This window comes from Onychostoma macrolepis, chromosome 11 (assembly GCF_012432095.1).
Source record: "Onychostoma macrolepis isolate SWU-2019 chromosome 11, ASM1243209v1, whole genome shotgun sequence".
Lineage (NCBI taxonomy): Eukaryota > Metazoa > Chordata > Actinopteri > Cypriniformes > Cyprinidae > Onychostoma > Onychostoma macrolepis.
Genome location: NC_081165.1, coordinates 28,569,111 through 28,581,610, shown reverse-complemented (window position 1 = coordinate 28,581,610; position 12,500 = coordinate 28,569,111). Strand labels below are relative to the sequence as shown.

General features: G+C 36.5%; 1 protein-coding gene across 4 annotated transcripts in view; it reads right to left on the bottom strand.

Annotated features, from left to right (window-relative positions):
* Nucleotides 1–687: 687 nt before the first annotated feature.
* Nucleotides 688–12,500, bottom strand: part of mafgb (v-maf avian musculoaponeurotic fibrosarcoma oncogene homolog Gb) — a 23,175-nt gene continuing 11,362 nt past the window's right edge. For all 4 annotated transcript variants that reach the window (XM_058791944.1, XM_058791947.1, XM_058791945.1 and 1 more), the window contains exons 2-3: nucleotides 7,939–8,006; nucleotides 688–6,443 (exon numbers count right to left, since the gene is read on the bottom strand). In XM_058791944.1, the coding sequence (XP_058647927.1) occupies nucleotides 5,964–6,443; nucleotides 7,939–8,006 (548 nt within the window). In that variant the 3' untranslated portion in view covers nucleotides 688–5,963. The remainder of the gene's footprint in view (nucleotides 6,444–7,938; nucleotides 8,007–12,500) is intronic.

Below are 12,500 nucleotides of genomic sequence, written 5' to 3'. Positions count from 1 at the left end.
TAACATTACTCCTACAATAATTACTTAAAATGTATTTCTGCACATCCAAATTTCTATTTGGAAAAACATATTTATAGAACAGCATAGATTTGTGTTCACTATAGAAATGAATATGTTTCTCTCTCTATATATACACAGTATATATATATATATATATATCAAAATAATTATATGTATTTATATATATATATATATTTCCATGTTAAAATAAATAGTTATTTTGATAAGTATTATAAATGCAATAATTGTAAATAAACATTTAGTTTAGTGCACATCAGTATTTTTGGAGGAAGCGGACCATAAATCTTCAGTTTATTGGCTCTGATTCCACAGCGGCGGTCAGTCATTAGAAGAGAGCAGACCCTGTGTCCAGAGAGGAAATGACATCAGCGAGGGTCAGAAACACGGCCGTAAACACGTCTCCAGACGTCCCTCAAGACTCTGTCATGTTTTACTAATGTCAGGCCAAAAATACGCCCGCCGAGAGCTGCTTCAAACTAGGTCATCTGCTACCTTTCTTTCTTTCTTTCTCTCGCTCGCTCGCTCGGGGTCCGTGGAAAAAAAATAAAATAAAATGTGGCAATGCTATTCACGGCACACCTAAAAAAAGGCTTCAATTCAGGAATATTTCTTATGCATGTTAAATTAGGTCATTAATGCCACTCTCATCAGACATAAAACCAGCTCTGTTTTTCAAAATGTATTTATTAGTCATATACAAAATAAAGTAAGCTGTATATCAACAAACATACAGTATATACATCAATAAATTAAAGACGCCCCAGACAGTTAATTTCATCGTTATATACCAATACATTATATTACTTATCTACAAATTGCAAAAGTACAATAACTTAGTTGATAAATACTTACAATTAAATGGACTTTCACGGTATCTATATTTCTCATACAAAGAACTATGATATCTTAATTTAATACACCCCATACAGAAAAACAACAGAACAAATCATTTTCTTTTTTTTTTAGACAAAAACAAATAATAATCCACAGCAATTTATAGTTTGACATTTCTGACCGAGTCCAAAGAGCTTTTTGAGTCATAAAAGGGGGTGGGGGGGGGGGGGGTTCGATTCGACAATATTAAGAAGCCGAAGTGCGTCTAAAATCATGTTATTTCACCTACAGAGAACATAAATAGGGCTCTTTCCTCGTTTCATCGATCCGAGTCGAGGAAAAGTCACCGAAAGCCATCCGTTTAGCAGCTAATGACTGAAACCGGTCTCTTTGAAGATCCTAGACTCGTTTTTCTTCTACCTGAAATGAAACTTGTCTTAATGCGCGTCCCACGAGAGAGAAAGAGCAGAAACACATCGGGCCGTGACAAGAACGAATAAAAGTCAAGATAATGTGGGAGAAGTAGGACAAAGCCGGCGATTCAGAGGTAAAGTCAGTCGACTGTGAATCCGTCTTAAACCTGCGACGGATTCATTAAAAGCCCATCAGCAGAGATTCAGACGCGTGTGTGTGTGTGTGTGTGTGTGTGTGCACTGCAAAAAATGCTCTTCCGCTGTATTTCTGTCTTGTTTTGCAGGAAAATCTAGTCTAAACATCCTTAAATCAACGTGCATTTACTTGAGATGCAAAATGAATTCAGATATTAAGTCTGAAAAATGGAGTGAGTTTGATTAAAACAATTAAAGTCAGAGAAATAAACATTTCGATGGAAAAACAAGATGATTTTTCTGACTGCACTGAGAGATTTGTTTTCTTGTTCTTAATTATGAAATCAATAAAAAAAAATAAAAGTAGCAATTAGATGAGTTTGTGCTAAAAATAAGGTTTTAAGGTTTTAAGATTAGGTTTTCTGAAAAATGCTTTCAAAAGTGAGTTTATGCTGAAAAAATAAATAAATAAATATGCCAATGAAGTCAGAAAAATCTACTTAATTCATAGAAAAAACAAGATGATTTTTCTGACCCCAATGGCTGATTTTTCTCGCTAAAGATTTTAAGTCTCATTTTATTTTTTAATAAAAGCTATCGCAATTAAGAGAGTTTGACCTTATTTTTTCCTGTTTTAAGCATGAAGTCACTTAAGATTTGGAACTGTTTTCTGAGAAATGCATCCAAATTAAGTGAGTTTATGCATAAAACAAGAAAAAAATCTGTCAAATATTTAGCTTTGTTTGTTTTTGAATAAGGTTTATTTTTATAACCCTGCTGACATGTGTGTTCTTGTTTTAAACAGAAACTCACTGAAGTTCTTTAGTCTTATTTTCTGAAAAATGCATAAACTCCATTAAGATTTTAGATCTTATTTTCTAAAAAATGTATCAAAATTAAGTGATTTTATGCTTAAAACAAGATAAAATATCTGCCAAATGGGAATGAAAAATGAATTAAGTTGATTTTTCTAATTGTTCTTGTTTTAATTATAAACTTGCTTAAGATTTTAAGTCTCATTTTATTAAAAAAAAAAAAAAAGTTTCAAAATTAAGAGTTTAACCTTAATTTTTCTTGTTGTAAGCATGAACTCATTTAAGATTTGGAGCCCTGTTTTCTGAAAAATGCATCAAAATTTAATTCATAAAACATGAAAAAAATCTGCCAATGAAGTCAGAAAAATCCACTTTAGTTCATAGTAAAAAAAAATAAAATGAGACTCAAAATCTTTAGTGAGTTTGTTTAAAACAAGACAAAAATCAGCCATTGGGGTCAGAAAAATGATCTTGTTTTTCCTTTGAATTAAGATTTTTCTAACCGTATTATATTATTTTCTGAAAGATATCAAAATCAAGTCATTTTTCTTTCACAGTAAACGTGTCTAGATTTAAGTGAATATTTCTAATTCTACAGTAAGAGACTGATTTTCTGCCGTGGGACGCGGCACTGTTTCTAACAGGGAAACTAAACGCTCGGTTTCAGAGTAAATCTAGCGCTCGTCAATCGCTGCGATTATTCACGGACGACAACTTCAAGGACAGAAAACTACATTCCTACCGAGAGGTCGTGACCCCTCCCTACCGCCAGCTTATTTGCATATAGTTCACTTTTAACACCAAGTCACCACGACGACCATAACGACAACAAACGCTAACGAGCCGCTCCTCGTGGAAGAGAGATTGATCAGAGGATCAGGAGCGTCATTATTGGGCAGTAGTGCTACCTGACACACCGACACGTCAACGACAATCACATCATCATCATCATCGTTTGCGAGGAAGCTAGAATTTTTTTTGTCTTCAAAACCGTTCGATACATCGCTTATAGAAACGCCACAAAACCGCCACAGCCGATAGGAGAAACGCTACCATTGGTTACGAAAGCAATGCCGAAGACTTGGTTACGAAACGATTTCACAGATTAGCCAGTCAGAGGAAGATATTTCTGTTGATTTACATCGAGAAATAAAAACAAATCCTGTCGCACAAATATACCTAAAACGAATCCGTTCTTAAAATGCCAGATCAGTGCGGACCAGACCAGAAATCACGTCTGTTCAGATTGTCGCAAGATTAGACTAAAAGATCAAGAACCTTGTGCTGTAATAAATCACGTTTCAGAGCATTAATGCTGCGTTCACATCATATCGTGAATATTACCGCAAATATCAGCTTCTGAGTCACAAACATCACATCTTTACAAAAGATTGTGTGACGAGGCGAAATGGAAGATTCTGCAACACATTTAGATGCTAGTCGTGCGCTTACGATGCTAAAAATCAGCGTATTGATGGAGTATTTCACGCTCATCAACAACTAAAGTTGCAAAAGAGCAGAACATTTCCAGAAGCTTTCCGGGATTGTTTTGGAAAATTTACAGGAAATTTTCCACCCCTTTGCAACCACAACAACAAAGCAACACATAGATTCATTTTAGCATGCATTATAAATTAAAAAATATATAAATCCTGCACAATACTCAAGTTTGCATAATCAGAGAAATGGTCGATCGACCTTGCTCAGGCTTACAAAACACACAACATCATTTAAACAGAGTACAATCAGCTGGAAGTAATAAATCATTTTTTATTTTGATTTTTTATATATATATATATATTTTTGGTGAATGTGAATTTTTGCAAATGTGTTTAAATTTTATTAATTATTAATACTTTTATATGTTTTGTAAGTCTGAGGAAGATCAGTGTTTGGCAGGAAAACAAGTGTTTTCAAGTGTGTTCAGGTGTTTCTGTAATTTAACTAGAAACACTGATTGATTGATTTTTTTAGCATTATGTGCATTGCAATCGTAACAATTTCAGAGGACGGACAGCATCTACGAACTGTAACATAATTACAGTAATTCTGAAGAGACGTGAACGCAGCATTACAACAGCTCTGAGTTTTACTTCTTTTCTTAACGGACAAACAATTTCGCCAAAAAAAAAAAAAGGATAGCGTCCTGAAACATTTTGGACAGCTCTTTCTAAGTTTTAAAGGTTGAGAAAAGTAATATTTCAAGCAGCGTCGCAGCATGAAGAGCAGCAGGAGCACATCGCTGGTTTAACCCAGTGCAGACAGAGTCACTTCCCTGGCATTTAAAGAAAACAACCCCAAAAAGAAGAAAAAAACAACAACAAATATAATATACCATAGAAACGTTTTACACCAAAAAATATGTAAAAATCACACGTCACATAAAAGGACTCAAACGCAAGCAACGTGGCCGCGTCCCATGCATCCCTGCGCTCGCGTTTGCATCCCATCCACTTAAACATGGAGCGCGCAAACGCTCAGAGGGGATTCTGGGTAAGCGGCGCTCGTCGCGCGCGTTTGTCTGAAATCAGAAGATAAGAGCATCACATCCACATCGTAAACAACACCGCCACCTCACCAGTACAAATCACACCACACGCGCTAGTCCACAGTTTGACGCGCCTAGTCACTAGAAAAAGCTATTGACTTCAATAGTTAAGCCACTTTTGGTACAATTGCAAAAAAGAGAGCTATCAAACAACTTTATAGTTCTTTTTTAAATGTTTTATAAATAATGCAAGATACTCTGTCATTTTTTTTTTTTTTATATATATATATAAAATTCAAGACTCCACCATAGAGACAAAGATTCTTAGAATACGTTACGCAAATTTCACAGCAACAAAGTTATGGTAAAGCTTGTGAGATTCACCAGTTTATGTCACCCAACAGTCCGTCCTTCAAAAACAGAAACTTGGATTTTTTTTCTTCTTGTTTTAAGTCCCAAAACTGGCACAGAACACACACACACACACACACACACACAAAAAATAAAAAAGTCTCTGGATTTACAGACAACGAGAGACATGATAACCTTCAGCGTGAGGGTCACACAACATGAAATAAACAACACAATACGTCGCATAACATAAACATGTTATTGCCTTGCCAATAAAAACTATCTCCTGTCCTGAAACGGACGACCGGAGCGCATAAACTGGTGGCAGATATTCTGATAGCTACCATATGAACAACATCAGCTGATTTGACTCCGCCTCTTCTCCTCCTGCCCGTCAGCGATTGGTCAGTGCATAAATGAGGCTCAGGTAAAGGGAGCTTCTCATTGGCTGATACTCTCCAGAAGAGATTGGAAGTCCGAACGGTTTAAAGTGTTTTGTGCCTGCAGTCCGTTAAAACCAAAGGACGGAAAAATGGCGAAACAGCACATCCGAAGAGAAAATCAACACAAACGCTGTATAAAAAGTACAATATTACAATGACAAAGAAAGCACTTGGACCTCATGTGAAACGCACGATACAAAGTCGCCGATGTTTGTACAAAATTACAAATCTCACAGCAATACAACACACATCCACCAGGAAAATTTGGCTGCATGGTTTTAGATTCGAGTTTAGCAATTTGGAGATCGTTTTGGAAGCCCAAGTGAATTGACCGTCCTAGATGTGCTTTCCTTCTTTTGTAACCCAGAAAAAGCCCACATTAGAGAGTACCGAAGGGCTGTGAAGCGGAGCATCCCGCACCTAAACCCTCATGCACTGACCAACCCGTCCAATCTGTGCACTACTAAGACCTCGCATCGGTCTTCGATTTAACTATCGTGATAACACTGGTGGCTCCCACCTTCCCGGGAACGAGGGGCCCGATGACGGAGGCCAAGTGCCCTCGGGGGGAGACGGGGACGGCCGCGTTACAAACCGGGGCCACGGGCCCTCGGGCCACAGTTCTGGCGAAGCTCTGCAGAGCCTCGTATTTGGAGCGCAGTGCATCCAGCTCCACTTTCATGCTGGCGTTCTCCGAAGCCAGCTTCTCCACTTCCTGCTGAAGCTCCGCCTTCTGCCTCTCAAGCTCCTCCTTCTGCGTGACGCGCTTGACGCGGCAGCTGGCGGCGTAGCCCCGGTTCTTCAGCGTCCGCCGGCGCTGCTTCAGCTGAAGGATCTCTTCTTTGGACAGGCCGCGCAGGTGCTGGTTGAGCTCGCGGACCGTCATGGACACCAGCTCATCGTCCGTCAGGCTCGTCCCGTTCTCGCCGGGCTCCCTCTTCACCTGAGAGTCCAGGAGAGCGCCAGATAACATTCAACTTATTTAGAAGAAATACAGTGGTAGTCAATGGGGACCATCAACTGTTTGGTTACCAACATTCTTCAAAAATATCTTTGTTTGTGTTCTTCTAAATGTCTTCTAAATATTTTGAAGAATGTAGGTAACCAAACAGTTTTGGTTCCCATTGGCTTCCATTATATGGGCATAAAATACACTAGAAGTCAATGGGAACCAAAACTGTTTGGTTACCTACATTCTTCAAAATATCTTCTTTGGTGTTCTTCTATTTGTCTTCTCAATATTTTGTTGGGAACCAAACGGTTTTCTTCCATTATATGGACAAAAAATACAGTGGAAGTCAATGGGAACCAAAACTAAAACATTCTTCAAAATATCTCCTTTTGTGTTCTTTTAAATGTCTTCCAAAAAAACATCTTCTTTTGTATTTTTCTAAATGTTTTCTAAATATTTTGAAGAATGTTGGGAACCAACTTTCATTATATGGACAAAAAACACAATGGAAGTCAGTGGGGACCATCAACTGTTTGGTTCCCAACATTCTTCAAACTATTATCATAAGATAAAACGGTGACTAAATGATGATCTTTAATAACATTATAGCAGTCCACCCAAAAATGAAATTGTCATTCTGCCATTATTTACTCACCCTCATTTCATCAAGCAGTTTTGGTTCCCATTGGTTTCCATTGTATTTTTTGTCCATATAATAGAAGTCAATGGGAGCCCTAACTGTTCGTTACCAACATTCTTCAAAATATCTTCTTTTGTGTTCTTCTAAATGGACAAAAAATACAATGGAAGTCAATGGGAACCAAAACTGTTTGGTTGCCAACATTCTTCAAAATAACGTCACAGGTTTTAAACGACACAATGGTGAGTAAATGAAAGTAGTCCACCCATAAATTAAAATTCTGTCATTATTTACTTACCCTTGTGTCATCATTTCACCAAACAGTTTTGGTTCCTATTGACTTCCACTGCACTTTTTTTTTTTAATGGAAGTCAATGGGAACCAAAACTGTTTGGTTACCAACATTCTTCAAAATATCTTCTTCTCAATGTCTTCCAAATATTTTAAAGAAAGCTGGTAACCAAACCGTTTCGGTTCCCATTAACTTCCATTATATGAGCAAAAAATACTATGGATGTGAATGTTTCAAAATATCTTTTGTGTTCATACAGTTTTGGAATGACGGTGAGTAAATGATGATCATTAATAACATAGATGTAGTCCACCCAAAAATGACAATTTTGTCATTATTTAATAACCCTCATGTCATCATCGGTTCCCATTAAATTCCATTGTATTTTCTGTCAATATATTGAAATTCAATGGGAACCGAAACAGTCTGATTACTAACATTCTTCAAAATATCATTTTTTGTGTTCTACAGTCAGTCACAGATCTGAACAAGTGAATAATGACAGAATTTTAATTTCTGGGAGGACTATCCCCCTAAAGACAGACTGTGCTCACCTTCAAGGCCTTGTTTCCTTTGTTAGTGGTCGTCATGCCACGAGGAACCGCTGCCAAGCCACGCAGATCTACAAAACAAACACGTATTAGACTGTGGGACACCGGGAATCTAGAACATGTGACGTCTGGTCAGGGAGAAACTCATTTAATCATGGAACAGAACTTCATATGAGCTCAAGGATGAGAAACAGCAAGCGAAAGCAAAAGAGTTTTGATATCTCCTGCCACGTGTGAAAGGAACCAACCACTTTACTCTGAAAAAAAAAAAAAAAAAAACTGGACTAGTGAAAGTGATAACTTTGTGCCCACGACTTCCTGTTTCATACTTCCTCTGTGGTCGTGGCGGTTGGGAGCTTAATGCTTTACAACACCTTCTCTGCATCTGAGCCTCGCTGCAGGCTGATAGGCTGCTGAAGAGCCAATAAGAGGAAGGAGAAGCACTGAGGAGGAAGTGTGGCTTGGGCCGCGGTCCAGGGGATTACCAGCGATCCGTCGCTCGGAGAGGAACACCGGATCCCGAGGAATCGAACCGCAATGAACGACAACCACATACTGATCAAACACTGCCGTCGCCTCATACAAACGCCATTAGAGTTTAGCAAACGTCTCATAAAAACAGATTACAGTGATTTAGGGCTTATAGCTTTAAAAAAAAAAATCTTATTTTACAATTGATTTAATGATATTCAATATATAGCTCAGTATATATGTATAAATGACTTTGAGCCAATTAGATTCTAAATGTTAAAAGTTTTCCATGTTTTTAATATTTCATCATTTTCATTTGTGTGCACCAATGATAATAAGCAGCAATATTTACCTATATATTTTTTCACTAAAACACCCTAGCAACTGCCAAGAGACCCTAGCAACTGTACAGCAACCTCCTAGCAACCATCTAGAAGTCAAATTAAATAAATTTAATTAAAATGGAATCAAGAACAGAATCCAGAACAATTTAAATTGGGAAAAATAAAACTAGTTTTATATGACCCAAAGATTGAATAAATGGTTGAAAGTTTTATGAATTCAATTGAGTTGTTGTTATTTTTTTTATGACTAAAATTTAATTAAAATGGAAATCAGTTAAAATTTAATTTTTGAATAAACAAACACAATGATTTCAGTGGGCTCAAAGAACGAATAAATTGTTAAAAGTTTTATCAATTCAATTGTGTTGATAATTTTATAACATTTAATATAACATTTGATTTTAAAAAAACTAATTAATTGGAAAAAAAATGGAATTTGGAAAAAAATTAAATTGATTTCAAAGGGCCCAAAGACTGACTAAATTCCTAAAGTTTTATGAATTCAATTGAGCTGATATGATTTTTTTAAGACTAAAACTACTAAAAACTACGTAAAACTGAACAAGCTTTTAAAATTTCAATCTTAAATTCTTAAAACTATTCTTAAAACTAGGCTTTCTCAAGCCAACCTTAACGTTGGTCTACAATCTTCACCATCTAGTTAATATTTGATATATTGTCCAGCACTAATTAGATCTGCAGCAATATTCACTCATGTGTAATCATCAGTGTTTTCATACGTCATTCATAATCAGAAAACTCATCAGCAAAACATGATGGAGAATGAAAGAGGAGGACGGTGACAGAAGAGAAACCCTGATGAGATCACACACACACACACACACACACACACACACTCTCTACAATGGCTCTCATTGAGGCGTTTGGTGCTGTGAGGCATGATGAAGGGTCGTCATTGTCCCTCAGTGGCATCATGGGATACGGCGAGCGTGATTCTGCACATTCCTGAACTCGGTGAGAATCGGCGGTTCATCTGATCCTGAATCAGACGTGAACTTCACAGCATGCAAAAATAACACTGCATCAGAAACCCAATGCATTCTGTGCAAATGCAAAACATAGTTAAAAATCACCTAGTCAGTGGTTTGTCTGAACAACAAATCGATGGAAGCCCTGTATAATTAGCCTTCATTATTCAAGTAATTAGGCTAAAAATAAATAAACTCTAAGTGACTAGTTAACCATCCTGACCCGTCCCTGCTGTGTGTGTGTGTGTGTGTGTGTGTGTGGGTTTAAGACACAGTTCCTGGAAGTTGATTTAGAGAGAATTCTCCTGAAACAGACAGATTTAGTAATTTAGTCAATCTTTAATAAAACTTGAAATCAGTTTTATTTTCACCCGAAATTCCTTTTTTTTTGTTTTTTTTTCTGGATTCCATTTAAATTACATTTTAGTAGTTTAAAAAAAAAAAAAAAAATCGACTGAATTCGTTCATATTTAATAATTTGTTTAAATTTTGGGCCATAAGAAATGTTTTTTTCTTTTTGTAAAATTTTTCTGGATTCTGCTTTAATTAATCGTTAGTCGTAAAAAAAAAAAAATAAATCAATTGAACTCATGAAACTTCAACAAAAATTTTTTATCTTTGGTATCTATAGAATCAACATTTCCCCCCAAATTCAATTTTTTCCGATTTTAATTTTTCCTTTTCATTTTAATTAAATTTCAATAATAAAAATCTTAAAGTCAACTGAATTCATAACAGATTATTTAACCTTTTGGACCTTATGAAATTATTTTGCCACCTTAATTATTATTTTTTTAGTCCTAAAACTTCATTAGTTTATGCAATAATTGGGCCCCTTATGAAATCAGTTCTATTTTTCCTGTCAGTTTTATTTAAAGTCCTGTCAGAGATGAGACTGACAGACAGAAAAACAAACACAAAGACAGACAGACGGTCAGCGCTCACTGTGTGTAAGTTCTGTGAATGTAGACAGATAGTGGCTGCTCTGACCCCGTCATGAATCCTGACGCTATGAATAGAATCACATCAAAGGAAGTCACAACATCAGCAGGCGAAGCTACATGAGTCTACAGACACACACAGATTAGACTGAAGGACACACACACACACACACACACACACAGCGTCTCATCAGAGTGAATGTGAGTGGGCGGGGTTTGTGTTTCCCCTCCCCTATCCACCGCTTCTCTCACTGTGTCCACCAATCACGTGTGCTCATCGAGGACGCCCTGCTGTGATTGGACGCATCATTGTATTTCACATCATCTCTGAAGATTTAATTCAGAAAAGAAAAAAGTTTAATAAGATACGCGAGTTGCAGCATTTAATGTTGTGCTGCCCCATAAAATTAGCTTTACCTTTTTCCAAATTCAGTTTTCCCCCATTTACATTTTTCTAGATTGCATTTTAATTAAGTTATCATTATTATTATTAATCATTTAAATTGTATTTTTTTTTAAATTATTATTATTATTATAACTATAGGAAGTACTTTTTATTATACATTATTTTATTATTGCAATGGTATTATATTTCTGTCATAATTTCCTCAAGTTAAACTAAACTTTTAATTTAGTGGTTTGTAGCGAAGAGCTTTGAGTTTCTGTGTGTATCTGATGATTGTGTTTAATGTTGTACTTCATCAAGTTCATGACTCGACAGCATCATTTGTGTGTGTGTGTGTGTGTGTGTGTGTGTGTGAGGCTGTTGAAGGGCGTCTGCTGACCGGTATCACAAGCTGAAGTTCCTCAGAGGACACGCAGGTTAATATAATGACACACACAGTCTGTTTAATATTCATCTGAGACGAGACGAGAGGACACCCGCTGCTGGACACACAAAACACATTACCTCTGATAAAGGACTTACGCCGTCCTCTGACTCTGTCTGTGTGTGTGTGTGTGTGTGTGTGTGTGTGTGTGTGAGGATGAGGAGGGTGCTGTTGCCGTGGTAATGGGGGATTCTTCCCCACTGACCCAAAGACAGCAGAGACAGAGAGAAAGTTCCAGGATCAAATCAGCTCCATCACTCTCTCTCTCACACACACACACACACACACGTTTTTGTAAATTGTGGGTTCATTCCATAGGCGTAATGGTTTTTATACTGTACAAACTGTATTTTTTAATCACCCTACACCAACCCTACACCTAAACCTACCCCTTACAGGAAACTTTCAGCATTTTTACTTTCTCAAAAAAAAAAAACCAATTCTGTATTATTTATAAGCCTTTTGAAATATGGGGGCATGGGGTAATGTCCTCATAAGTTATGTCCTCATATCACAAAAACACACACACTCACACACAGACACACACACACACACACACACACACACAATCAACAGGAGTCTAATTTCTATCCCAACATAATAAATGTCACAAAGCAATACCTATCAGATTTAATCTGAGTGATTCTGCTTTAAAAAGGGTAAATAAATAAATCATATAAATATTAAACAAACAAACAAATAAATAAATAGTTATGCATTAAGGTCACATGCAAAGTATAATAGCCAAAATGTATTCAGATTCAAAAAGGATAAACTAATAAACAATTAAATAAATAAATGTAAGTGATCAGTTCTGGCCACAAAGTTTAATTGGCAAAATACATTAAAAAAAAGAAAAAAAAACTTCAAAGAGCCGTAGTTGAAAACCCTGTAGCTTTCAATTATTTAAGCCTTCTGTATGCTACTGTGTTTGCCATGCCAGTATCACAAATATCATCACAACATTCAGGATATTTATTATTATTATTA